At 36.7% G+C, this 27,408-nt stretch overlaps 1 protein-coding gene and 1 long non-coding RNA gene across 2 annotated transcripts in view; both read right to left on the bottom strand.

Annotated features, from left to right (window-relative positions):
• The window catches only part of LOC107758811 (uncharacterized), a 31,593-nt gene extending 19,034 nt beyond the window's left edge, over nucleotides 1-12,559 (bottom strand). Inside the window, exons 1-2 of the long non-coding RNA XR_001642060.1 lie at nucleotides 12,492-12,559; nucleotides 11,188-11,999 (exon numbers count right to left, since the gene is read on the bottom strand). This is a non-coding gene — a long non-coding RNA (uncharacterized LOC107758811). The remainder of the gene's footprint in view (nucleotides 1-11,187; nucleotides 12,000-12,491) is intronic.
• A 538-nt stretch (nucleotides 12,560-13,097) lies between these two features.
• On the bottom strand, nucleotides 13,098-27,098 carry tram1 (translocation associated membrane protein 1). The gene is made up of 10 exons (XM_016576620.1): nucleotides 26,976-27,098; nucleotides 25,245-25,415; nucleotides 24,972-25,088; nucleotides 24,807-24,865; nucleotides 24,297-24,381; nucleotides 23,966-24,036; nucleotides 18,505-18,609; nucleotides 18,212-18,355; nucleotides 17,377-17,522; nucleotides 13,098-14,578 (listed from the first exon to the last, which is right to left on the bottom strand). The coding sequence occupies exons 1-10, from the start codon at nucleotides 27,096-27,098 to the stop codon at nucleotides 14,505-14,507; spliced, it is 1,095 nt and encodes a 364-aa protein (XP_016432106.1). The 3' UTR covers nucleotides 13,098-14,504.
• Nucleotides 27,099-27,408: the final 310 nt, after the last annotated feature.

Genomic DNA, 27,408 nt, shown 5'->3' with positions numbered 1-27,408 from the left:
GGTGAGACAGACAAGACGATCGCGGATGATTTAGTTTCGAAACGAGATGCAAAAGCGCCTGTTTGGCAATATTTTGGATTTTTGAAAAGCCTGTTGACTTTTGCCATTTATCTAATGTGATTTTAGAAGTTTTTTTTAAACATTCGTTTCTTATTTAATTGGTTCCACATTATTTGCTGATTTTTACTTTTAAACTTTGCGTCATTTATTTATTTTATTTGACATCAAGTATGCCGTGCCTCCAAGCTTTCTTACTCGTTTTGCTAATAAACGTTCTACTTTCTTATTTATTTGATTATATATATATTATACATGTTTACTTAGCCTATTTCCAGTTTTGTATACCTATTTAAACTTTATGTAAATTATGTTATTTTATATTAGGCATAGCCTGCCCTATAGCATGGTGTATTTTTATTTGTTTTGTTAATAAAATTTATATGTTTTATATATACGCTAAAGTGAGTTTGACATTGTATTTTGTTGTTGCATTCAAGCAATTGACGCCTAACTGCCGCTAATTCAAAAGTGAAAGTAAAATGCGCACGGCGCTTTCAAGCTATTTAAAAGCGAAGGAAAGCTAGGAAAAGAGGGAACGCCTCCGCCCCGCCCCCACAGTGATACCGGTATTACCGGTGTTGTCACACGTTGATTAACCGGTGGGAAAATTTCCTCACCGTCACAACCCTAATTGTAAGATGTAATTTTCAACAAAATAATTAATGTAAATGCTCTAATGAAATTCAAAAGCTTCACATTTCTTCTTTTACATCCTCCAAAATTTAGCCAAACAAACCTCCACTGTAAGTGCCTCCAAAAGAAAAAAAAAAAACGACTTTATTCAACAATTAGTCTCCTCCGCAGTGCCATTTTGGAGAGTATCAGCTGGACGTAAACAGCGTATGATGTTCTGTGTCAGCTGCGTCACACCGGATCTGTTTCCTACATTTTTGTGATTTTATCTGAACGAAAACAGTGTAACCGTGTGACAGAATTTTCATTTCTGGGTGAACTAACCCTTTAATTTTTTTAAGAAAATGAGGGATGAGTAAATTTGTCATTTTTTTGTTCTAATCAATGTTATGCCACAAATGCTATCGTTTGAGCTCAACCCAACCAGGAATATTCCTTCAGCTATGGTACATTTTCTCTTTGTGGAGCTTACATGACCTCCATTATCTTAGCAGTGAGCCAGTTTGTGTAAGGCCACCTTCACAGTAAATATCTGTGGCAATAACATAATGTCATCCAGCCAAAGTCAAATCAATACGTACTTGAGTGGAGAAAGAGCGTCTCGCTTGTAAGTGCAGAGTGACGTATTCAGTGCCCAGATCAGTAAAACTCCTTCTTGCCTGCCCTTAAACCTTTCTTCGATTAAAAATGAAATGTAATTGCAGCTGAGGTCTAGCGATGTGCTTCTCAATCCATTCTGACAGCTCATACACTACACACTTGAGCTTATTTAAAGGTGACCTATTATGCCCCTTTTTACAAGATGTAAAATATGTCTCTGATGTCCCCAGAGAGAGAGTGTGTGTGTGTGTGTGTGTGTGTGTGTGAAGTTTTAGCTCAAAATACCTTACAGATCATTTTTTACAGCTTGTTAAAATTGCCACTTTCATGCCATGCCGAATTGAGGCAGTAATTAAAGCTAAAGGAGCCCCTACCCCTACATGTACAGTAAATTAACATACTTTCCAGAAGGCCAACAATTCACTAAAAATGTCTTATGAAGTATTCTAATTTGTTGAGATAGTTAATTGGTGGGTTTTTGTTAAATGTGAGCCAAAATCATCACAATTAAAAGAACCAAAGACTTAAACTACTTCAGTCTGTGTGCACTGAATTTATTTAATACGTTTCACAATTTGAGTTGAATTACTGAAATAAATGAACTTTTCCACGACATTCTAATTTATTGAGATGCACCTGTAAACACTCTGTACAACTCGCTGTGAACTCATTTAGGGCGGTTCTATGTTAAACCGGCAGTGTCTGTCAACATTCGTGGGCGGGGCCTGTGGCTAATGTGACGTCACATTAGCACCAAGTCATAAAAAACAGGTAGTTGGGAGACACTGCTTATGATTTATGGTGATTAAAAAAAGGAGTGTGTGGATTTTTATCATTATAGGGTGGTTGTGTACACACACTGCCAACACACATCTATGTCCAAACACCATGCAAAAGTGAATTTTGCATAATAGGTCCCCTTTAATACATAAACTTTCAAGCTGGTAAACACCTTACTACTTCTCCAGTTCATTTACTCCGTTCAGTCGAAGTCAGACACGAGTAAAAACATAAACAAGCTGGAGAGCTGCTTTATAGTAGAAATCAAAGTTGTAATTCTAACTGAAAGCAACACTGACACTCTTTTTCATATTTGATGCTGTAAAGCTGCTTGCTTTAAAGCAATCTACTGTATAAAGTGCTACATAAATATGAGGGAAGTGCAGAGCTGCTGCAAACATCCACATCGCTATGATCAGATGCTTGCTTAACAGCTGTTTTCTCAAAGCTGTCAAGTTTGTTGTGTGTTTATTTTGTTATTGAGAGGAAAGCGTGCAGCACAAATTTACATATTCACAAAGCAGTGTGGGTGGCATCAGGATGTTTGCGAACTGCTCAGATATTACGAATTTTTACCCAAGCGAAGAATGTAAAAGTATTTAAAGGGTTAGTTCACCCAAAAATGAAAATTCTGTCATTAATTACTCACCCTTATGTCGTTCCAAACCCGTAAGACCTTTGGTCATCTTCGGAACACAAATTAAGATATTTTTGATAATCTCTCTGATCCTCCATAGACAGCAAGGATATTACCACGATCAACACACAGAAACGTAGCAATGACATCGGTAAAATAGTCCATGTGACATCAGGAGTTCAACCGTAATTGTAAGAAGCTACGAGAATACATTTTGTGCGCAAAGAAAACAATAATACAAATTTATTCAGCAATTTTTCTCCCCGAGTTACCGTTTTCCGCCATTTTGGAGAGTATCCTAGAACGTAATCAGCATTGTTTATGCTCAGTAGAAAGCGTGTGCATGCTGAACGTAAACAACGCTGATTACGTAGATTACGTTCTGGGTTACCGATGTCCTTACTACGTTTCTGTGCCTTGATCGTGGTAATATCCTTGCCGTCTATGGAGGGTCTGAGAGCTCTCAGATTTCATCAAAAATATCTTAATTTGTGTTCCCAAGATGAACGAAGGTCTTACGGGTTTGGATCGACATGGCGCGCACTCATTCAAAGCGCGCACAGAGAGCCGCGTTTCAGACAGTGCGCGTACACAGAATCGATTCCTCTTTAGCATATCCTTGCATCTGAATGAACACATACACACAAAATTATCTCAAAATAACGGTCTCGGCAAGTATTCTCGTAAACACAGTGGGTTATGTCTTAAGTGAACGTAAACAGTGGAGAAAGAAATCTCAAGTGCATCATTATATTGGATCCGTGCATTCGGTTTTAAAGGGGCAGCAGCCTATAAATATGGGCTGTTCCATAAGCGCCACCTGCTGTCAGAGAGTGACATTTGCGTCTCATTTACAAAACTAAAAATCAAACCCTTAGGTTTTTGCTTCAAATTTCGAAATTATACAATCTAATTGGATTCTAAATAACATGTATTTAGCATCTTTGTTTGGATCGGGATTAAAATGCAGTGGTTGCCTCTGATTTAAAATGGAAAAAGCACAGCCAAAGCTTGTTTATATGAAGATATTCATTTTATTTGTATCATTTAATTATTTGATTTGGGATTTGTTTAAAGCTCTCAGATTTCATCAAAAATATCTTAATTTGTGTTCCCAAGATGAACGAAGGTCTTACGGGTTTGGATCGACATGAGGGTGAGTAGTCAATGACAGAATTTTCATTTTTGGGTGAAAGATCTGTTATTCAAAATCTGATATGATAATGCAATATGATCCGAGCCGTGGGTTTTGTGAACCATTGCACCCCTACTCTTTTGACTTGTTATTTGAAGAAAAAAAGCGATCAATTAAGTTTTTAATCATGCTGATTTGTCCGCAGTGAATTTCAGCCGATGTCTTTTTTTTTTTATATTCGGGCTACTTAATTCATTTTGGGCTACCAAAATCTGAAGAATGTCTGCCCGAAGGGCTACCAGCGATTTTGAAATTTTGCGAGCCCGGCTATTCCTTTAACAATGAGCATAGCGGGGCCTAAAATGTTCACATTCAAGAAATTAGTAAAACAAAAAAGGAGGCAAAACAATTTTTACAAAAAAAAACCCACAATCCGAGACATTTTCAATATTTGGATGGGCTACATTTTAAAGTACTCTAAGCTATCTAGACTAAACAAATATGCAACTGAGAGACAGTACATTTTGAACAGTCTGAGAGCCATCATGGACACACACAGTAGGTTCGTTAGGCAGAAGTGGGGAGTGAGAGAGATGTGTGTAGCAATCCTGGGTCAGACTCTGTGCAAGGACGGTATGTCTGTGAGAGGAAGCGGTGAGTGGAATGAACCCAGCCATTATAACTCAGCTCATCCGTCAATGTGAGGCCTCAGGCCCGTCTACCCACTGTTACCCTGGCAACACGCTCCTAAACTTACATTCAGTATCGTTTCAGGAGTACAAGAAACAATTACTGAAATTATTTTTGCTTTGCTTTAAATGTGAGGCTTGTGGAGAAGTAGATACAAAATGTTTTAGGCAAGCAAAAAAAATACACAAAAAAAAAAAAAAAAGAAAGTGTATTACAGCTATACATTTAATTTTAAAACAATTCTAATAAATAAATACAAATAATTTTTTTTTTTTTTTAAACAATTTGTAGTTGATTAGCATATAATTAAATTAATTTGAATAATTGTGAGGCATGTGCGGAAGAAAGATAAAAAATATTATACAAAATGATAAATTTATTACAGCTGTAAATTTAATTTTAAAACAACTACTTCTAAAAAACATGAAAAATAAAAAAAATGCAATTAATTAGTATATAATGGAACTAGGGATGCACCGATACCACTTTTTCCAGTACTCGCCCGATACCGATACTTTTACCAGTATCGGTATCGGTGCATCCCTAAATGGAATTAACTTGATTAAATGTGAGGCATGTGGAGAAGATACTAATTGTTTTAGGCAAGCACAAAAAATATATACAAAAAGATAAAAATTTATTAGGGCAGTAAAACAACTAATAAAAAAAAAACATGAAAAAAAATTCAACTAATTAGCATATAATGGAATTAACTTGATTAAATGTGAGGCATGTAAAGAAGAAAAAGTGTTTTATGGAAGCAAAAAAACAAACAAACAAAATTAAATCAAACAATGGCATCAAGGCTGTAAATTTAAAAATTAATTCAAAAAAAAAAAAAAAAACATGGGAAAATGCAATTAATTAGCATATGGAATTAATTTGATTCAATGTCAGGCATGTGGAGGCAAGCAAAGTGTTTTAGGAAAGCAAAAAATATAAAAAATTAGGGCTATAAATTTAATGTTAAAACTATTCTAAAAAAATAATTGATTAATTAATCTATTAATTAAACACTGCAATTAATTAATCAATTGACAGCCCTACTAACATCATACAGTGCTATTCTGACTTAAGTCACAGATTTTTTGACAAACTCCAGCTGAAGCTTTGTAAATATGCTTCCTGAGAAAAGCACATTACTGTTGAATGTGAGCAGCAATGTCATTTAGGCAGACCTGGTTTCCTCCCTGCCCTTTGCTCCCAGTGTAATTTGAGACAAGACTGAAAAAAGGACCCGCGCACACAGAACTGAATGAAAGGTAGAGAGAGAGAAGGCATGTTCACATTCAGCCGCGGTCTAACCTAATCAAGCCGGACAAGGTCATCATTTTCCAGCTTTCTTCTAATTAGGTTTAATTTGGTTACAGTCAGTCAGAGCTACTGTGTCCCGGTAAAACACATTTCCCACATTACGCATTTAAAAGTTAGGGTGTTACGTCTGTATCTTTGTGATTTTTTCAGCCAATGATTTTAGTGCTTGTGTTTCCCTGCATGTCAATCTGATGCCATTTGACACTGATTTGATTTGATAGTGGCTCATATGATCATCCCTATAACTGACAGACTGCATCTTGTCACAGTAGCGTGAAAATCAAACAGCCTCATGACAAATTTCTGTTCCTTTAAACCTTCTGCTGAGCATGCGTGGAGACCGGGCTGCCCAGAGCTGAAGGCCTGCGACTGTGGCGAATGCACTTTGCCGGAAGATCAAAGTTCAACAATCAGCCTGCGATTCACTGAGATGGAATACCTCAATCAATAGAGCGAGTCAAAAGTCAGCTGATCTAGGATAAAATCATGGATCTGGACTGCTGGCTGGTTGCATGTGAACGAACGCTCCGCTTTCCACCCCACCGCCAGCAGCCGGGCGGTCATGTGACCACGGCATCCACTGGTGGATATACCATATTTAGATTGCCACGCGTGAATGCTGCTAAGCCACAGAGACCTAGACGGCATCTGCGTACACGCATGCTCGCTGGTGAGTTCTGCCGGTATATCGGCACACCCACATACACCACAGTTTGTATGGGAATACATCTTACCACATCATAGCATTCTGACAGTCTTGGTTGACTGAAAACATTCCCTAAATAAGCCGGCTACTACAACAGGATGTCAGGAAAGCTTTTACTACAAATGGAAGTACATGCTTTCTGACAAAATCTGCATACTGATACTCGAAGGATTCTGTATAACAGAATTTTTAAAGGCCACACCGCAGGCATTTGACATTTGAAAAAACATACCGAGTTTGAGTACATTTGAAAATTTCTCTCAGAAATTACTAGTAAATTTCACAAAAAATTACAAAGAAAATAGTTTTTTTTTTTTTACAAAAACAAATAGTTTTTTCTTGTAAAATGTACTCCAATAAACTGATTTTTTTTTACAATGTTTATTGCAGTTAGTTTAGTATTATTTATATACTATTGTAGTGTTTGTTAATATTTTGAATTAGCTTTTATTTTACTTTTTTTAAGATTTTCGTTCAAATGTAAAATTCTAGATGACGTAGATTTTAGTAATTTTGTATGTGGTTTTGTTATTTTTATTATTAATTTGCTTTATTTTTAATTTCAGTTTTAGATAGGAATGCACCGAAATGAAAATTCTGGGCCAAAAAAATTCTGGATGCACTTGGCCGAAAACCGAAACTGCTTTGTAATTATTATTTATTATTTTATTAAATAAAGTAACTTTGTAAGACTTTTTAATTTAACTCAATAATTTTAATGATACTTAATTTAAAAAACACAAGCCAATAAAATAACCACACTTTTACTGAAAGTAACACAATAAAACTGGACATAATTTATATTAATATTGGTAACACTTTACAATAAGGTTAATTAGTTAACATTAGTTAACTACTTCAGTTAACATGAACTGAGAATGAACAATAGTTCTTAAGCATTTATTAATCTTAATGTTAATTTCAACATTTACTAATGCATTATTAAAATCAACAGTTGTGCTTGTTAACAGTTAATGCACTCTGAATTAACATGAACTAACATTGAACAACTGTATTCTCATTAACTAACATTAAGAAAGATTAATAAATACTGTAATAAATGTATTGTTCATTGTTCATTCATGTTAGTTAATACATTAACTAACGTTAACTAATGAAACCTTGTTGTAAAGTGTTACCTTAATATTGAATATCAATATATTATTTTTATTCACTTCTATGTAACAGAATCAGACACAAGTTGTTGTTGTTTTTGACTAATTAATTATCCAAATAATGTATAGTCCTACAAAGCTATTATTATCAGAGCATGTGAGCAGCAGAGCATAGCGTCACGAGAGGGTAGCGTCATTTTACCAGTGTTGTCCAGTACAGCTGTACTACAGCATATTACAGCTCAGTAGCGCTACTGCAAACAGGAACAAGTATACTACATAAAAATTCCCTGTCAGCGCGTTATTTGAGCGGACTTTGCTTTTTTGGTGAGGATGAGCGGTACAAAAGCACATTCATAAAGCGGAATATTGAGCGCTGCATCAAACCACGCAGTGACGAGGATAGTGAAACCTGCGCGCTGAACATTGCCGGGCGGTGCGCGCCATATATATTATATGCATATTTTCGGCTCATATTTTCGGCCGTTTTTCTCTTTCGGCCGAAAACCAAAAATGCCATTTTCGGCCGATAATTTTTGGTGGTCGAAAATTCGGTGCATCTCTAGTTTTAGATCTACAACTTCTTTTATGTCAGTTAGTTGCCAAGAAAAAATTCTAATTTATTTACATTTTTAAGTCAAAGTTTAAGTATTTCAGCTTTATTTCAATTTTTTTTTTAAATTAATAAACTGAAAAAAAAAATGAATAAAGAAAACAAAAATTGATGTAGAAACAATTTTCACTCAGAAAAGGATAGTAAATTTATCCAAAATCTAACTGAAATCATACAGATTCTGAATTTTTTAAGGCCATACCACAGGCTTTTGACCTATTTATTGGTAAACAGCTAAATAAATAAATAACTGGGTTTGAGAAAATGTAAAAACAATTTCACTCAGAAATTGCTAGTAAATTTTTTTTTTAATATTTGGAAATGGCAACAGTCCAATTTTTATTTTATTTTTGAATTGTAAAGGTTTAGTTTATTTTAGTAATTTTGAATGTGCTTTTGTTCTTTTTATTAGTATTGTTTTATTTTTATTTCAGTTTTTGAACTTTAATTTTTTTAATTCATTTTTTTTAAAGTCTAAGTTTAAACGTTTTAGATTTATTTCAGTTCAAATTATTTTTAAAAGGCTATTTTAGTTTTAAAAATAACAAGTTTGCTTGCATATACATAAAACTATAAAACAATACTCTGCATTGTTCACAAGTCAAACTAATTAAAGCAATGGCCATATTACTCTTATGTTGGGCTGTGGGAGCATTTGCTCACCACACAAGCCCTACTGTGGAATGTGTCAGCATGATGTAAGAGGTGGGTAACAAAGCTAGCATGAACTGAACTACTGGTCCAACAGGCTGAGTTGCACTACTGCAGCTCTTAGCAGCACTGATGCAAATCTGAGGTGAACACCAGCTGTCAGTGCATAGGCTCCAAGTTTGTGCATTCAAGCAGATAATTTCTTATAAACCACCAATGGAGAAAACCAATAGGGTTTGGGAGCTGAGAACCTGTTCTTATACGGAAACAGGTTCAAACAGAACTGTCATGACATTCGATTCAGTTAACAGAACATATTGATACTAAATACTAAAATACTCCTGTAGGGTTTAATTTACTACTTTAATTTACTAGTTGCACCGCAACACTGCAAACATACAGCAACCACTGCAGTCCGATTCCCAAACGAATCACCAGTATAGTATATTTTTATTTAATGCCATGTCTGCATCTTAGGCTATTTTCATGGCAAAAACAATAAAAAAAAATACAAGTATAACAAATACAATAAAAACCAGCAAACAAACAAACACAAGTTATATTACACAAGATTTTTTACATTAACATATCTTATGGACCAGTTCTTTATAGTGAATCAAAAACACTTCAGTTTGAATCAGTAAGCTGACTCTTACTGAATCACAAGTGTTTTGTCACGTGTGACTCGAAATGAACCAAGGATTCTATTAAAAAGCACTTTTTAACACACATTTTAATAGCATATTAAATTTTGTGTTTGTTTGTAATTTATTTCTGGTTTGTTGTAACTGTTCTGGTCAAATTTAAGGGCTGTAAAAGTGAATAGTATTTCTTATTTCCAAATATTTTAATATTATTTGACATTAGTTGATGCATTAACTAACATTAAAAAACAATTAGCAATAATTTGTATTTATTCATCTTTGTTAACGTTAGTTAACACGAATACAGCTGTCTGTCCATTGTTAGATCATGTACATTTTTTTTTTTTTTTTTAAGTAATTTCCTTTGTTAGTTCATATTAACCAAAGCAGTTAACAAATGGAACTTGCATTGTAAAATGTTATAAAAATAAATCGTCAATGGCATCGTTAATGAACTGGAATCCTTAGAGGGAAAAAAAATATAACCTATTCTCACAATTCACACTCGCAATATTGCCAAGTTTTAATGATAATTAAATAAGAGAGATGAAAGAAAGAGAGAGAGAGATAAAAAACAACAATAGAATGTAGACAAACAAATAAAAAAAACACGTATTCAAGACCAAATGTATCTATATGAGGTGTTACGACTTAAATGCTAAGGTGCATCTAAACATGACCTAGACCCAATGAACTACCCGGCGGCGTGACGTCATACACCGTTAGACCTCGTCACGGCGGATACGAACTCTGTCGACCAAACTAAAGACCTCCCGGTGAGCTGGACGACAAAAGCAGCCTTTGCTCCACATATAAGCGCTTGTGAAAAATAGTGGAGTTCAGGCAAATCACGAGGTAAATGCTAATTAGCAGCATTCCCAGCTACTGGCGCCCCAACTTTTCCTTTCTTCAATCAGTCGAGCTCCAGAAAACCGAACCGTGGCGTGCAATAGTTCGAGCAGAGAGCTTACTCCCTAATCTCAGTCCGCACAGAAACGAAACGCGGAGACTGTCAAATAACAACGCGCGTTTACTTTCAATAGAACGCGCCCGCGAACGCTACATTGTTGCTTTTAGCGGCTCGCTTCAGAACGGTTACAGTCTGACTGGCTCCAATGTAACACAAGTATTCCAGTGGAACTCCATTCACACGTTACGATGTAACAGCTCTGCCAGATAAAGTTAAAATACCACTGAATATCGTTGGACTTGCCTTCCTCGCCTGGTCAAATGGAGGCTCGCAGGCTAAAGCTAGCCAGACAAATAAGAGGGGGGAGCTGGCTAAACTTAATCGCTCAAATGCGAGCAGCGCGGGCGAATCAAGTAAATCAGCGACACAATTGAAATGTTAAAACAATAACAGCCGTGCATCCGCTTCAAGGTCGCTCAAAGCAATTTGTTTACACAACAACAACAGGCAAAACACAACTCTCTAACTTTGCAAAGTAGCCAAGCTGAAATAGCGAGTGTAGCTGGTTTAGCAAGCTAATGCAGGATACCGCCGCCGCGGAACTGTGATTGGATCCTGCAGCGAGCGTGTAAAAATCGCGTTACAAAGCCACCCCATTCACCGGCAAACAATCAACATTTGCAACCATGTCGGACTTACAGTGTTTTGTTTCCTTTTAAATCCTGCACGTTATGTCCAGCTCTGACCTTCGGGTTGGTGAAACAGCATTATAGTTAACTGCCGCCGCCATGTTTCTGGTGCCTTACGCCTAACGATGGCTGGCTTCTTGTTTATCTCGCCAGCAAAACCTCCCCCACATACTATGGGCACCAGTATCTACTCGTTTACTCTAGCCTGCATAGCAACCTTGCAGTGAGCAACGGGGCAAAATGATGATACAGCAAACGTAATTGGACACGGCTCACCCGTTGGATTGGATTTTCTGTCTTTGTGTTTTTTAAACTGCGAGGAGATGTTTCATAATATTACGGGAGGGAATCAAAACAAGTGTTGAAAGGCCAGTTTACAAAAGCTTTCGCCTTTAAAGTGGTGCTGTGGGAGGAAAAAGTGTGCCAGAGTGGTCGACCCGGTGTTGTTGTTATTCCAAACCCAAAGCAATCTGCACTCTATTATCAATGTCATAACAGCTTAATTAAAAATCACATTAGATGACCCACATGAAACTGCTTTCCAGACCTCCATACATCACATCCTGCGTGTTATGATTTATTACTTCAGGACTCTTAATATACATTTAATCTACATTTGTCAGCAAATAAAAACTTTTTTAACAAAAAGTACAAACTTAACATCAGAACCTTTTTGACCAAGTTAAGGCCTTGACAATATAACAGACAATTCAAGAGCGCTTGGGTCTGAGAATAGCAAATAGTCAATTTAAATCCAGTTTTATCCATCATTAGTACTTCTTTCACCTTCTAGACATCTCATCGCCTCAAGTCTTCCATATACTGAAAAACAATCAAGATGTTGATTTTGTCACATAACTGAAGGAAATGTTATTATATATAGCTTAATAATAAAATATAAAAGCAATTTAAATTATTTTTGCATTTATCAGACACATTTCCTCGATTATGAGTCCACCTCTAGCCGTCGTTTAAAGGTAATGCACATCTGTGAAAAACAATGAGAGGAAGCCCCTATAAGGGTTTTTCAATAGTCTAGTACTCCACCGGCAATTAAAATTATTTTTGCATTTATCAGACACATTTCCTCGATTATGAGTCCACCTCTAGCCGTCGTTTAAAGGTAATGCACATCTGTGAAAAACAATGAGGAAGCCCCTATAAGGGTTTTTCAATAGTCTAGTACTCCACCATGTATCATAACTGCATCGAGTTATCAAATACACAAACATGTCTTACTTTTCTCCCAGAATACAAGCCTCAAATGGCCACGAGCTCAGTGACTGTTTGAGCGGGCAGAAAGCCAAAGCTTACCGTGATTACTCAGCACAGCAATAAACCCCAAATGTGTCAGGTATCCGATCAAAATCCACACGGCGACAGGTTGATTTCCTATATAAAAATACTTCCATGTGAACGCCAGCCAGCGAGCGAGATGAAGTAACGTTACGGGCGAAACGAAACGAATCCTACAGTTGCAACCCGTGTCGATCAAAGGTCTACAGCGAATGTAAATTCTCTCAAAAGGAAATCTGCAAACAGTGACTTGTGCAATATTCGCTGTTCACACTCTTTCAGATTGGCACGCGCTTGACAACAATTGTGAAACAGCACGGGGTTGTCGCAACGAAACGTCCCGAAAGAGACTGTACTGTTAGTTCAGGAAAGCATTAATAGAAATGTTATTTTGGTTTCATATTTTATACTTTTGCTAATGAAAAATACCCACAGCATACGCGCAGAGTGATTTGCGAAACCAATAAATATCACTGTGCTTACAATTAAGAAAAATCTTGGCGAACAGCGCCACTACATGTTCAACACCAACATTTTAAGGAAAATTACCTCATGAAGCAAAATGAAATAAATCAAGTTTTCAGTATGCTTTTTTACTGTATTTCATTTGAGAATTACGTATTAAGTTATTAAATAACATTTTTTATAAAACAAATTGTTGTATTATTAGGCCTAACGTTTTTCTATGCCCTAGATTCTCGAACAACTGTTGCTATGGTTACTGTTCACGAGCGTTATTATGGTTATTTGGCGCTTTCTGACCAACTCGGACTCGAAATTTACTGAAACGCTGTTTGAAAACTTGACTTTGTTTTTGAGCGGTTCAAGCCATTCATCCCCTTGTCACGAATTTATACAAAATAATAATAATAATAATAATATTGAAAATGTTTTGACCGTTATTTTCTAAAATGTGGTAAAACAAATATAGACTAATAACCAATACATTGAAATGGGGACAAATACTGTGAAAACAACATTTATATTAATGTAGTCACTGGTTGTACTTGGGTAAAATAAATGTGAGATGACAATGCTTTTTTTTATTGAACTTCATTCTCTATGTACTGTTGTTCTTAAATCAAAACAATCTATGAAAATTATTTCTGAGAACTTTTCCTTAGATCCTGACTTCAGTCTCACACTCACACTGGAATGACACTTGTGATTTGACATTTTCATGTGTTATCAACACCGAACAGCAAAGTCAGATTTGCCAAGTTCAAGAATAAAAGGTATAATCTACTGACAAATCAAAAGCACACAGCTTTTGTTCATCATCCTTTGCTAATTTAACAACATTTGTGGAGCATTACACTTTTTTGCTTACCTTGACCAATTATGCAGTACAGTGCATCAAATGGAATTCATTAAAAAAAGGCATCAAATGAACATTTTTGCTTGTGATCTTTTTTCGAATGAAAAATGTGAATGCGTTTATATAACACAAATGAAGAGACATTAGACGTGGTTCTAAATGCATAGGATAGATTCAACAAAAACTGTGAGCCTTCAGAGAACTTTAAACACAACCCTGATTTCAAACTCAAGTTAAAATACTGAATTATTCCTCTCTGATCTGTCAAAATGAAGTATGGTTAGGCACTTGTAAAAATAAGTTACATTTTCGCCACAGCTTTCATGTTTTCTTTGTAGGTATGGCTGGATCATAGATTCGGATTTGGGATTGCAGCATTAAGCAAATAAAGCAAAGAGCATATGGACCTTCAGAATAAGGAAACAAATGTAGGGGGGGGGGATAAAAAGAACCCCTCCAAAAGCCCCCAAAGCCACTTTTCCTTAAGCCCTTCTTGCAAAGAGACATAATAGTTGGATGGCTTCATGAAATACAGCATTCAGTATCAAGGAGCAGGATGAGGATGTTGCCATATTGCAAGTTTTTTTTTTTTTTCTTCAGATAAACAAGAGGGGAAAGGGAAAAGGGGCTACAGATAAACTGTTGGACAAAGAGGAGGGAGAGGAATGATCAGGCTGATTTCAGCCAGGACAGAAGTTGGGACCAAGAGCAGTTTATGATGACTTCTCCTTCCTCGCTCTTGGGGAATCTGCTCCACTGGCACCAACAGATCCGTTCACACCATTGGCTGTGAAAATACAAATGAGAAGATGCTTGACGCAAGTGATTTTGTTGTCTGGACACCTGAAGTGCTGTTACTATTTTTCAAAGGTTTGGGATAATCAATTCTTTTATGTTTTTGAAAAAAGTCTCTTATAGTCACCAAGGCTGCATTTATTCGATCAAAAATACAGTAAAAGCAATACAAAATCAGAAATAATTACAATTTAAAAGATCTTATTTCTGTTTTAATATATTTAAAAATGTTATTTATTTTTGTAGTGGCAAAGCTGAATTTTCAGCAGTCATTACTCCAGCAATGACAACAGTTCTTTTAAATAGGGGCAGTTGTGGCCTGATGGTTAGAGAGTCATAGAGACTTGTAACCTGAAGGTTGCAGGTTCGAGTCTCAAAACTGGCAGGAAATGTCGGTGGGGGAAGTGACTGAACAGCGCTCTCTGCCACACTCAATACCCACATCTGCTATGGGTGTGTGTGTGTGTTCACTACTCACTGCTCCTAATGTGTGTGCACAAACTTGGATGGGTTAAATACGGAAGACAAATTCTGAGTATGGGTTACCATTACTTGGACTTCACGTCACATTTAGGGCTGCACGATATTGGAAAAAAAAAAAAAAAAAACTCATAGCAGAAAAACAAAATATATCGCAATTGCGATATGAAAAAAAAACACACCAGATGACTTGAATAAAAATAATCAATGATTAGGGTGATTTTGTAGGCGAGTAAATCAGTATAGAAAAAAACAAATTGCAAGCATGGATAAATATAAGAGAACAAAGATACAAATGAAATAAACAGTGCTTTATATTTTTTTTAGGTAAGTCTAATAGTATTCAGGTACAGACATTGAATAATCAAATGTAAAATAGCACTACATAGTCTTCACTGTATAAATTAAATCTAATAAATCAGTTTTAAAGCTACGAAAGTGATTTTTCCTCTGTGTTTTGTTGTTTGATTAACATTCGTGACACAGAAAGCCTCAGGAACATTAAACTGCTGTGAACCCATATACTGTTACACATCCATTTTCGTTCTCAATGGTTTACCTTCATCTAAACCATAAGCACCTGTGTTTACAAGGATACTTGCAGAGACATGCATTTTGACATAATTTCACACGTATGTGTCATTTCAGGCGCAAATAGACGCGCAAGTGAATGGAATTCAGTGTTCACATGCATCTGCGTGGCTCTCACCGTGTACACCAGACGCGAGCGGCACGGCACGACTCATCAAAATATTATAGAACACAATACAATCAGTGATGCTGTATACACTAGATGTGGCGTGACAAGACAAATCCCCGACAGTTTTATTTATGACAAACTGACACAAAGTTCAAATGATTTGCAACGGTCGCTTTTCACGTCCGGTGTAGACACAGTGTCTGTGTGTTCAAAGAAAGCAATCAGTATAAATATAACGATCAGTATACTAAACATCGCACATCTCGCAATGTGACTATCGTGGATGCGCACATCGCGATATCAATGCTGAAACGATATCGCGCAGCCCTAGTCATATTGTAATAATTTTTCACAATATTACTGTTTTTACTGTATTTTTACTATATTTATGAATAGATATATGCAGCTGGATGAGCATAAGAGACTTCTTTCAAAAAGTAAAAAAATATTTCAAACATTTGCACTAACATTTGTAGTGCATCTCCAGGTAGAAAGATGCCACTAAAAGAGATAGTTCACCCAAAAATGAAAATTGTCACCATTTACTCACCTTCCACTTGCTCCTAAAATTAGTTTCTTTCTTTTGCTGACCACAGAAGATATTTAGCAGAATGCTGGTAACCTAAGAGTTGACGGTAGCCATTGACTTTCATAGTATTTTTTTTTCCCATACTATGGAAGTCAACGGCTACCATCAACTGTTACCAAAATTCTTCAAAATATCTTCCTTTGTGTTCAGTAGCTGAAAGTAATTTATACAGGCTTGGAAGAACTTGAGGGTGAGTAAATTACAATTTTCATTGTTAGGCAAATTATCTTTAAATTTAATGATTTTGCTTAATAAAAGCAATACACTTTAAAAACAACTCTATATTCACAATACAGTACAGCCTGAAGTACTTTATTGCTTAAATGTAGATTCTAGATATGCTTTGCTAAAGAGTGTTATTAAAGGGATAGTTCACCCAAAAATGAAAATTCTGTCATTAATTACTCACCGTCATATCATTCCAAACCTGTAAGACCTTCGTTCATCTTCGTAACACAAATTAATGTATTTTTGATGAAATATGAGAGCTTTCTGACCCTCCATAGACAGCAATGTGTTTAAGGTCCAGAAATGTAGTAAGGAGATCGTTAAAATAGTCCATGTGACATCAGATGAACGACAGTCTTACAGGTTTGGAACAACATGAGGGTGAGTAATTAATGATAGAATTTTCATTTTTGGGTGAACTATTCCTTTAAGTGCAATAAGCCGCAAAAAAGAACAAGGTACAGTACTTGCGCTGACTTTCCCCCAAAACATGCACATCTCTCATACAGCATACAATCCAGAACTTAGTTTTCTTTATTGGCTTTCTGCGTTTCGATGGTCAGATACACACAAAATTGTCAAAGTGCCATTTTGGTGAGTATTTATGTAAACACTTATGTCTTAAGTGAATGTAAACAGTTGGGAGAAAATCAGATGCATGTCTGTATATTGGTAAAATAAAGTGGCAGCAGCCTCTAAAATGACTCATATCGCCCACCCCTAACTGGAACATTAGAATAGCGTGTGGTATTTTAATAAAGGTGTAAACTGATCTTAAGTGGGCAATACTGACCTTTCTTTGATTTGCTCTTAGAAGAGGATGATTTCTTCTTTAAGGTCTGAGTCTGTGCGTGTTCTCTCCATCGTCGCAGCTGGAAGTTGATAAATTTCCACATCATAAAAGCCTGAGTGGTGCATATTGCAGCCAGGACAGTCACCCTGAGAGAAACAGAGTGCCATTACAAACAACTCCAACAATAATAAAGCAAAAGGTCGTCATTGCTTTTCCATCATCTGGTGTTTAAATGAATCATGTCCATCCAAAAGGCTCTCAAGTAGAAAAGCTTTTATAATGTGATTATATATTATGCATATTATGAGTTGAGACTTTTTTTGATGGCTGACTGGAAATTTTGGGCCACTACAGAAAATTGTTATATTTGATGCCAATTTATTGTTTTTTTTTTTGGGCTACACAACGGTGTTATCATCTCTCACTCTGCACTTTTACAGTGAAAACCAAACACTTCAAAACTAAACTGTGCAAATTAGATTTGGACAGCATTGCACATACCACAAAACCAGCATGGTGCAAACCATTTGATTTTAACAGAGATTTTCCTCCTTAAAAGCTCTACAGAAATTCAAACATATCACATGACAAAGCACTTGCTTTAAAAGTGGGTAGTTCCACAATTAGTTCTGGTACTATGAAAAGGTTCCCGCGGTGCGAAAGGCCCTAATAAGTTGCTAAAAATTGCTTCTTGAAAAAATGCTGAAATTTTTCAATTTAAATTTCTGAAGAGCAATCCAAAATGCTAAGACGTTTGCATGATTGATCTTAATTATTCCTTCCTTTCCTTTGCAATTATGAAGGAATACAACCAGATGAATTTCACCCTGCTTACCGAACAACCAGGACATTAAAGCTTCCCTCTGCGAGGTTCAGACCCTGTTTCTCTGCTCCGGCCAGTCCAAAGCCCACAGTGAGAACAGACAGGGAAAGAGTCAACAACCGGCCCAGCACAAACAGAACAGCCCAAACTGTAAACCTGTTAACATACACAAAATGCTTCATAATGGTCATCCTTTCCTGAGTTCAAACACAGAAATGTGCTAATATTCAATCTATCGGTGCACAATAAAAATCAGTAGAGGTGTTTATCAGCTGGACTTGGTCTGTGTAATGAATAGCACTCACCCGGTCTGTCTATCTTCATTGCTGAAGTAAATGAGTCGGGATAGATGGAAGAGGAGCTCAACAAAGTAATGCAGAACCAGCAACACCAGGCCCAACCGGTTCAGACTGGAAAACACATCATTAATGGTTTAAACATGAATGAAAATGCTGTATTAGTCTTTAAAAAGTGTCATTTCCTGTCATTATGCATACTTTTGGAATTAACTTTACACCATGTCATAATCAGGTGTAACAACAGCCGATCAAAAATATCTGGGCCCGTATTCTCAAATTTTATCTTACCACTAAGAGCTCTCCTAAATAGCAGTAAAAGTTGTTAGCTAAGAGTTTTCTCTTAAAACCCATTCACAAAGCTGCTGAGACAAACTTTTACTAAGGAATAGAGAGAAGTCAATCTTAAGTGTCAGTCTTAGAGTTGATTCACGACACTTTGTTGTGCCACAAACGGGATTTTGGATGACGAAACACGCATGGACCAATCACTGAATATATTTCCTTATTTAAGAATATTCTCGGATAAATTCACGTTGAATGGTTAAATTCCTAATAGGAGTTTACATTCAACATACATTTGACAATAAAGAATTTAAGGGAATACATTATGGTAAGGAAACAAATTGTCATCACAACCTTCAATTTAGGGTTGTGCCGGTAGACGATAGTATCATGTATCGACGATACTCAGAGATATCGCCTGTGGCTGATTTCTTTGACGACAGCAAGACGATTATTATTATTATTATTATTATCTGTCAAAAATATAGGCGCCTATCTTTAGTGATGCAGCGCAGAGAGCCGCTTCAGAAACTTGCCGTGGCGCGGGTGGCGAGTAGCCGTGATCAGCTCCGGTGGCCGTGTCGGAGCCGTAACGTGCCGCAGACGTGTGCAGTGTAAATAAGCGGTAAGAGATTTATTCATGATACAGTGTAGGTAGCTTCACGGATTATAACGGGAGTGTTTTTAAAGAGCATAATACATAATACACAAGAATATGATGTTCTTTGGTAATGTAAATATTCTTTGCTAGTTTCTGTCCTGGATGCAAGAACAGCTGTAACTTCTTGCCCAACTGGTTAATGAAAACAAGGATATAGTTAAAGGAAAATTAGGAGTTGGGGTAACCTCCAAAACCAAAGGTGATACCTTTTAAAAAGGTTATCATCATCAAATGTTTCTAAAATGTTTACGTTCAGAGGCAGATTGCCGGCAACAGCCATTTTAAGAATAGTTTGTGGCTTGGTCTTTGGGACTTAGGAGTCCTCTTCACTACTCCTAACATTTCACAGATTTAGGAGCTAGTTTTAGTGCTAAAACACTTTGTGAAATACTCTTAGGGCAAAAATTTAGGAGTCCTAAATTTAGGATTGACACGCCCATTATTTTTAAGATTTTCTCCTAAATCGGCGAGTTATGAGCTACTTTTAGCCTTAAGATGTTTTGTGAATACGGATCCAGGGCCCGTATGTATAAAACTTCTCAGGAATGCTCTTAAGAATAGTCTTAATCTTTGACTTAAGTGTCAAAAAATTCTTAGTTACAAGTAGGACTTCTCTAAGAGTAGGAGACCTTTATAAAGAAGCTAAAAGCAACTTTTAGTAAAGTCTAAGACTGACACTTAAGTGTTGCAAACTAAGGACTACAATGATGTCAGCCCAAAATGGCTGCCCTCGACCTCTGAATCAGCCAATAGTGAGCCTGCTCATGTGAAGTCACAGCAGCACAACACTAATCATTTAATGTAACTACAATACAATTATTTAATTAAGACAGTGAAATATTTTAATATTTAAATTTATTAAAAAAAAATGCTTTGCATTGTGCAAAATTATCACAAATTGTTACTAATGCTTTGTTTAATGGTATGTCTCCTCATTTACAGTTAGAGCAATGATGTGAACATGAGTTCCATCAAGTGAACATGAGTTCCATCAGCAGCTCCAACAACTCCAGGAAAGCCTACACTCCTCATGAAAGTGGCTTGTTTTTGCAGCATGGTTTGGCGGTCAGTTAGAAAGTCAAAGAACTGCCATATAGTAGTGGTCAAAAGTGATGCCAGCCTAGGAAATTTGACATCTTCAACCTTAATTTAAAAAAAAAAAAAAAATGTGTTAATTTTGTAAGCATATTGCATAGTTGATTAGAATCAGTTTTGTTTTTTTTGTGATAATAATGCAATGAAACATGCCAACATGCCAATGCGGTCATACTTTTTGGTCATGCAAAAACAAGAGGACCAACAAATTATTAATAACAGATTATGTTGTAGTCAGTGTCAATGTTGCCAATTTAGTGATTTGTCTTCCTCACCCCTTTTGAGATTTTTTTCAAAAGCCTAGCAACAAAATCAATTTCTTGGACAAACCTTATCTACACTGAACAAAATTATTTTTGTCACTAGATTTAGTGACTTCCTCACCCCTGTTTAGATTTTTTTCAAAAGCCTAGCAACAAAATCAGTTTCTTGGACAAACCTTATCTAGATTTCAAGACTCTCCCACTGATCTATATTTATATAGATCAGTGAACTCGCAATTATGACGTAATCTAGTAACATTTAGCAACTGTTTTAGCTTTCAATTGAAAGCAGTTGGCAACACTGGTCAGTGTTTTTTTTTCCCCTCGTATTTTGATGGTTTAAGTGAAAATGTGAAAAGAAAAAAAAAAAAGAAAAAATACCACTCCACACATCACTTTTGGCCACTGTTGTGTTTGGTGGGGTTAGTACCACAATATAAGACCATCATCACCGGTGCATTGCTGCATTGTCTCCTCCTCTTTGCTGCCATCTTGTTACTCCTAACTAGGTTAGGAGACCTCTCCAGCTCTCTTAAATAATTTAGGAGCTGAGACCTAGTCTTAACACTTTGGAACCTTTATGAATCACACTTATTCTTAAGTCTTGGAATAAGAGTAAAATTACGTCATTCTTAGATTTTTGACACATTTAAGACTAAACTTTTACTCCGAGCAGCTTTATACATATGGCCCCTGATGTCTAAAAGTTTGGGGTCAGTAAGTTTTTTTTTTTTTTTTAAATGTATTTTGGGGAAAAAATGCTCACAAAGGCTGCATTTATTTTGATCAGAAATGCAGTAAAAACAGTAATATTATGAAATATCATTACAATTTAAAACAATTGTTTTCCATTTTAATATATTTTAAAAACGTAATTTATTACTGTGATGGCAAAGCTGAATTTTCAGCAGTCATTACTCTAGTCTTTAGTGTCAGATGATCCTTCAGAAATCATTCTAATATGCTGATTTGGTTATTATTATCAACGTTGAAAAGAGTTGAGTTTCTTAATTTTTTGTAGAAACCATGAGACCTTTTTCAGGAATTTTTGACAAATAGTAAGTCTCATTTATTTGAAAGTGAAATAGAAATCTTTTGTAACATTATAAATGTCTTTATCATCACTTTTGATCAATTTAATGTGCTCATTTTTTGAATATAAAACTGGCCTCTAAATTTTTGAGAGGTAGAGTATTTAGTAGGGATGCTCCGATCAGGATTTTTGCAGCCAATACTGAGTACCGATTTCTTATGGTGATCGGCTGATACCGATTCTGATGCTTCAAGCTTTATATAGATGGTTTAATCGGGCGCACGCGCCTGGCCTGAAGTTAACTTCCGGTCTTTGTTTGTTTATCAGTCTGGCTATGGCGCCGGCTACAAACGCAGTTAAAGTTAAGGTGATGAGTAGACTGAAGTTGGGCTCAGGTGGTTGTGCTGTGGGATGCGTTTCCCATACATTTATTTATTTGTGGCGCTCGCCACAATATCAAAACTGACGGATTTTCCAAAAGGCTTCGTTGAATAAACATGAGCACGTACTGCACGTTTAAAAATCAAAAGGCGCGGGTGTTTTTATATCACTGTATTTCTGAAGGAAGAATATGTTTAGAAAATTTTCAATGTCATTTCATTTCATCTTGCATGTTATATGCCTGATAAAGCAGCGTTTGTGAGCTTAGCGCTGCTTTGTGTACAGCCGTTACTGGGGAAACCTCTGTTTCTCCCGCTTTAAAGCACCTTCTGCTGGCACAGAATTAATTTGCATTTCCAATAAGTCCATCTGATTTACGCAGCAAACATATTTTGCTTTTCCTATATCCACGGGTCAGGTAATAAAAAATGCATTCTGATTATTTGCGGGTGGATAAAATAAAGCATAAATGATGCAAATATTAACTCTTTTAATTTTTTCATGAGGTAGACGATTTCATGTGTGTGTGTGTTCATTCACCTGATTGGGAAGTTGCAGTGACCGAAACGGTGACATTCCAGATAAAGTTTGAAAGGAGTAAAGCCTGTGTTAATGCTATTGAGTAGGCTAATATGGCCAAAGAAGATATTTTGTTTTATAAATAAATGTTCTTATAAAAGCAGCCCACGATCAGCGTGTTATGTTACCGTTATTCCTTACGGCTCCGACAAGTTTTGTTCCGTCCTCCATGCTGTGACAACTCACAAAAGACTATTTTTAGCCAAGCAGCGCGGAGAGCCACTTCAGAAACGCGCCGCGGCTGGCTCATAAACACAAGCACTGACTAGAGCGGCCGCGATCAGCTCCGGTAGCCGTGGAGCCGTAACACGCCGCAGACGCGTGCAGTGAGGTGCAGATCAGTTCTAACGTCACTGAATTGGCTGTTAAAATGTGTGTGTTCGCCTGATCGGGAAGTTGCAGTGACAGAAACGGTGACATTCCAGGTAAAGTTTGAAAGGAGTAAAGCCTGTGTTAATGCTATTGAGTAGGCTAATATGGCCAAAGAAGATATTTTGTTTTATAAATAACAGCCCACGATCAGCATATTATGTTACCGTTATCCCTAACGGCTCCGACGAGGTTTTGTTCCGTCCTCCATGCTGTGACAACTCACAAAAGACTATTTTTAGCCAAGCAGCGCGGAGAGCCGCTTCAGAAATGTGCCGCGGCTGGCTGATAAACACACTGACTAGGGCGGCCACGATCAGCTCCAGTTCCCGTGGAGCCGTAACGCACCGCAGACGTGTGCAGTGAGGCGCAGATCAGCTCTAACGTCACTGAATCTGCTGTTAAAAATGAACCATCCATTCATCATATCATCATGCAAAACATACACGACAAATAGCGAATTTTTCATTGTTTCTCGAAACGTCGTAACATTTCCACACCAGCGATGACATGACTGCAGGGCCAAATCATTTATGTCCCCACACATCATGTACGTTGTCACGCGTTGACGTCATCAAATTGCGATCGGTTCGTGAGATCGGCCAAGTTAGTGAGTACCGATCGAGTCTTAAAATGTGATTATCGGCCGATACCGATCTCCGGCCGATGATCAGAGCATCTCTAGTATTTAGAGCAGGATTCTGGATCGATTCGATTTAATGTTCAAGTGAACATGTCATTTATTTTGTAGTAAATAATGTGTGCCCTGACAACCGTTTATGATGATTAATAAACATTGCTTACTTCAGAACGTAGGCCCCTGTGATGTGAACCAGGTAAAGGCTGATATAAACAAGCTGACGAGGAATGTCCTCCTGAAAAATAAAACAAAACAACATGCAACATTTATTAAAACATCCAAATAAACACTATCTCCTAAAACGGTTCCATATATGCGCATCCAAAAATGTCCACAGTGATTGTCTATTGTCATGTCTTCACTGAATTTCCGTCAAGTAAATGTTTGGTAAACACAAAGCCACTGGAAAGGGAAATCAGTCCGGTCACAATAGCAGGATGCATGAATATGGTTTTCAATGCATGTTGCGCATCCTCAAACACTTTGCTTGCTTACTTTCTTGGTCTTCTGGAAGTAGAGCTCAGGGATAGCATGAAGCCAGTAACCCAGCTGACAGATGTAGTAGAACTTCATCTGGAACCTAAAACAAGACAAGCAACAACTTTAGCATCTCCACGACTCATGGAAGTCAAACATCAATGATAATTGCATTTGCAAGCTGTGTGTTACATACAGTAGGTCTACAAAAATCAGAAGAGAGAATTAGAGGTAGACTAATGCAAGATAATTTGATCAGGAGTCTTGAGAAATCTTTTGAACGGTCTTCTCCATGCGAACCAGCCCGGCAGATCAGTTTACCAAAGAAGATGTATCTTATGAGTGCTCATGCAGTAGATCGGCAGATGTGACGCGAGATGGAATATGAACCTCCACCATTTCATGGCCCACATTGAAACAACCATCACTTTACCTTCGTTAATCAACATATTCCATTATTTTAAATGTAAACATGCTATGCATTTAAATTCACCTCCACTTCCCAGCAGCACAGACAGCTGTACTTACGGCATAAGAGTGTGCGGGTAACCGTCCCAAAGGCTGACGGGATTGGACAGGAGGTTCTCCTTCAGATGAAGCAGAATAAGTCAAATTAATCTTCCAGACACCGTTATAAACACCGACCTGGACACAAGCTCATATTTATATGAAGCAGAGTAGTGATGCTCTTACAGAAACAAGAATGTTGGCTCCCCACAGGCAGGAGAAGAGGTAGAAGGCACTCAGCTGACCCGACTCATTGAACTTGCTGTGCTTGGTTTTGGAGAAGTGCATCTTCCTGTTGATTTTCTGAACAGTCGTGGATTCAAATAAATGGCAAAACATTTATTAGTATTAACAATGTTGCACCAAAACACTATTAAGATGCACACGAACATTTATGGACAAACATTAGTTGTTTCAGATAAACATTGCAAGTTTATTCAGTTTACACAGGATACTTACATCTAGCACGTATTCCTGAATAATGGCGTGCATGATAATGGCAACTAACATGTAGAAGAAGACAGTGGCCACATCTTTCAGACCGTAATGGAAGTAATTCACTGCTGTTTCCTCTGGACCTCCTAAAATCCATGATACAAACAAAATGCAAGCATAAAAAAGATCATAATGCTGTCTTATTAAATGCTAAATTGCATGATTGCACACTTAGTATGGCCAAGTATGGTAACTTCTTGATTTAATTAAGTATAGACAGAACTGATTTGTTTGGCCAAACGCAAACAGCAAGATAATGAACAACAGAACCAATGCACTCGATCTTACACCTTACTTTGGAAGTGAGCATTATTCTTACAAAATAAAAGGAGATAATCATGATAAAACAAAACGATGGAGTTGTTTTTTTACATTATCTAGATCGTTCTTATAACAGCCACAGTAAGTGTCAGTGCCATCAATTATCAGTTCACTTATAAACATCATTAGTAGAGCTGTTAGACAAAAACTTCCTGATAATCTTGAGGTGTTTTAATTAAAACAAAAACAACAATGTTACAGAAAATTGTAAAAATAGAAAGAAAAAAATATATACTCAAATGTAATCTACATGGAAAGAAATATAAAAATGCAGTCAATACACAAATAAAGTAATAGTTAATCTCAAAATGAAAACTCTGGCAATAGAGAACGGCAGCCGGACTTTCACCATTCACTTGCATTGTATGTAAAATAAGGTTTACAATGCAAATGAATGGTGTTAAAAAATAAGTCATGCAGATTTTAAGCAACATGAGGGAAAGTAAATGACAGTATATATTTTTGTGTACATTTTTCCCTAAGTGAATGGTATATATACTAATTATAATCAGTTTCTCATCAAACACATTTTCCAAGATATTATAATTTATAGATGAGAATACAATCACGTACTTAAATCTGTTTAGAAATGCCCATTAAGAGCAAAAAATCAGTTCCAGTAGTGTAAACTTCATCTCCCATGATGCACCAGCGCTGATATTTAGCAAACTATCGTTCAAATCTAACGGTTGTGCAAACTCGTATTCCTAACGAGTGCTGAGAGTGTAAAATCATTAGGTTACTATCAATAAAAGCATTTTGGTAACAAAAATCGTGACCCTGCTGCCGCTGTGCACCGGTGACAACGTTCAGTCATTCTCCGATTGCCACGTAACACTTCATTTGCGCGTAAAAGTATCAGGGTAGCTACAATGTTACGTAATCATCTTCACAAACCAATTCTGTTATTCCGTTCAACACTCCTTTAAATATAATAAATTCGCGCGGGTGATTTTTTTTTTTATCTCGCGGGTTTAAAAGTTCCTTTAATCGCTTCATAGGGAATTCCTCTCTCGCTCTCATGCATCATGTTTGTGTGAATCAAAATTCCCAACTATCTGAATGCAATAAGCAATTAGCGCATACGCCTGAGAGTAAAACCTACTCTAAAATATTAATTTATATGAATCATAAATATGCAAGATGATTAAAAAATGCTGCACATTAAAAGGTAAACCCAAAAAGTAACAGTTCTACCTGCAGTTAAAGGAAGTGAAAGGGACGAGACTATGACAGAACACGAAAGATCCGTTAGATTTCTTATAGAAAACAAGCAAAAATATAAACACTGATCAGGCTGATTTGTCATCTTTGACTCCAGACTGGTCTTAAATCTGTAAGAGTGATTGAATTAATTCAAAAGTGGATTCTTACCTCAAACATAAGACCCAGCAGAAACACCATAGCAACACAAGACACAATATCCGCATGGTTCTGGATCACAAACTCGTGGCTGAGCATCGGTGGGTTCTTGTTGTTCTTTTTTCGGATTCCCATCTTGGTGGATGTTGAGAGAACTTTTGGTGGTGAGTGTGAGTGAGTGAGGAACACGTCTTCACTATTGTTATCTGGCAGGCACGTCAGTTTTAACGCCTACTTCTGTCTTTCTTCTTCTACCCCCTTTTTTCACGTTATACAGTGACAAAAGATGCAGTAGCGCCATCCGTTGGACTGGAGTAAAGAAGACGTTTTATTAATTTTGAGGTCAAGGGCCCTTTTTAGTGGATAGAGAGGATAATAGTGAAATGAATGAATAAAAACAAAAAGAGATACATGTTTATTTAATTAAAATCGTCATTATTACCAG

Source organism: Sinocyclocheilus rhinocerous, unplaced genomic scaffold (assembly GCF_001515625.1).
Source record: "Sinocyclocheilus rhinocerous isolate Xijiao unplaced genomic scaffold, SAMN03320098_v1.1 scaffold2008, whole genome shotgun sequence".
Lineage (NCBI taxonomy): Eukaryota > Metazoa > Chordata > Actinopteri > Cypriniformes > Cyprinidae > Sinocyclocheilus > Sinocyclocheilus rhinocerous.
This window is presented reverse-complemented; position numbering and strand designations above follow the sequence as displayed.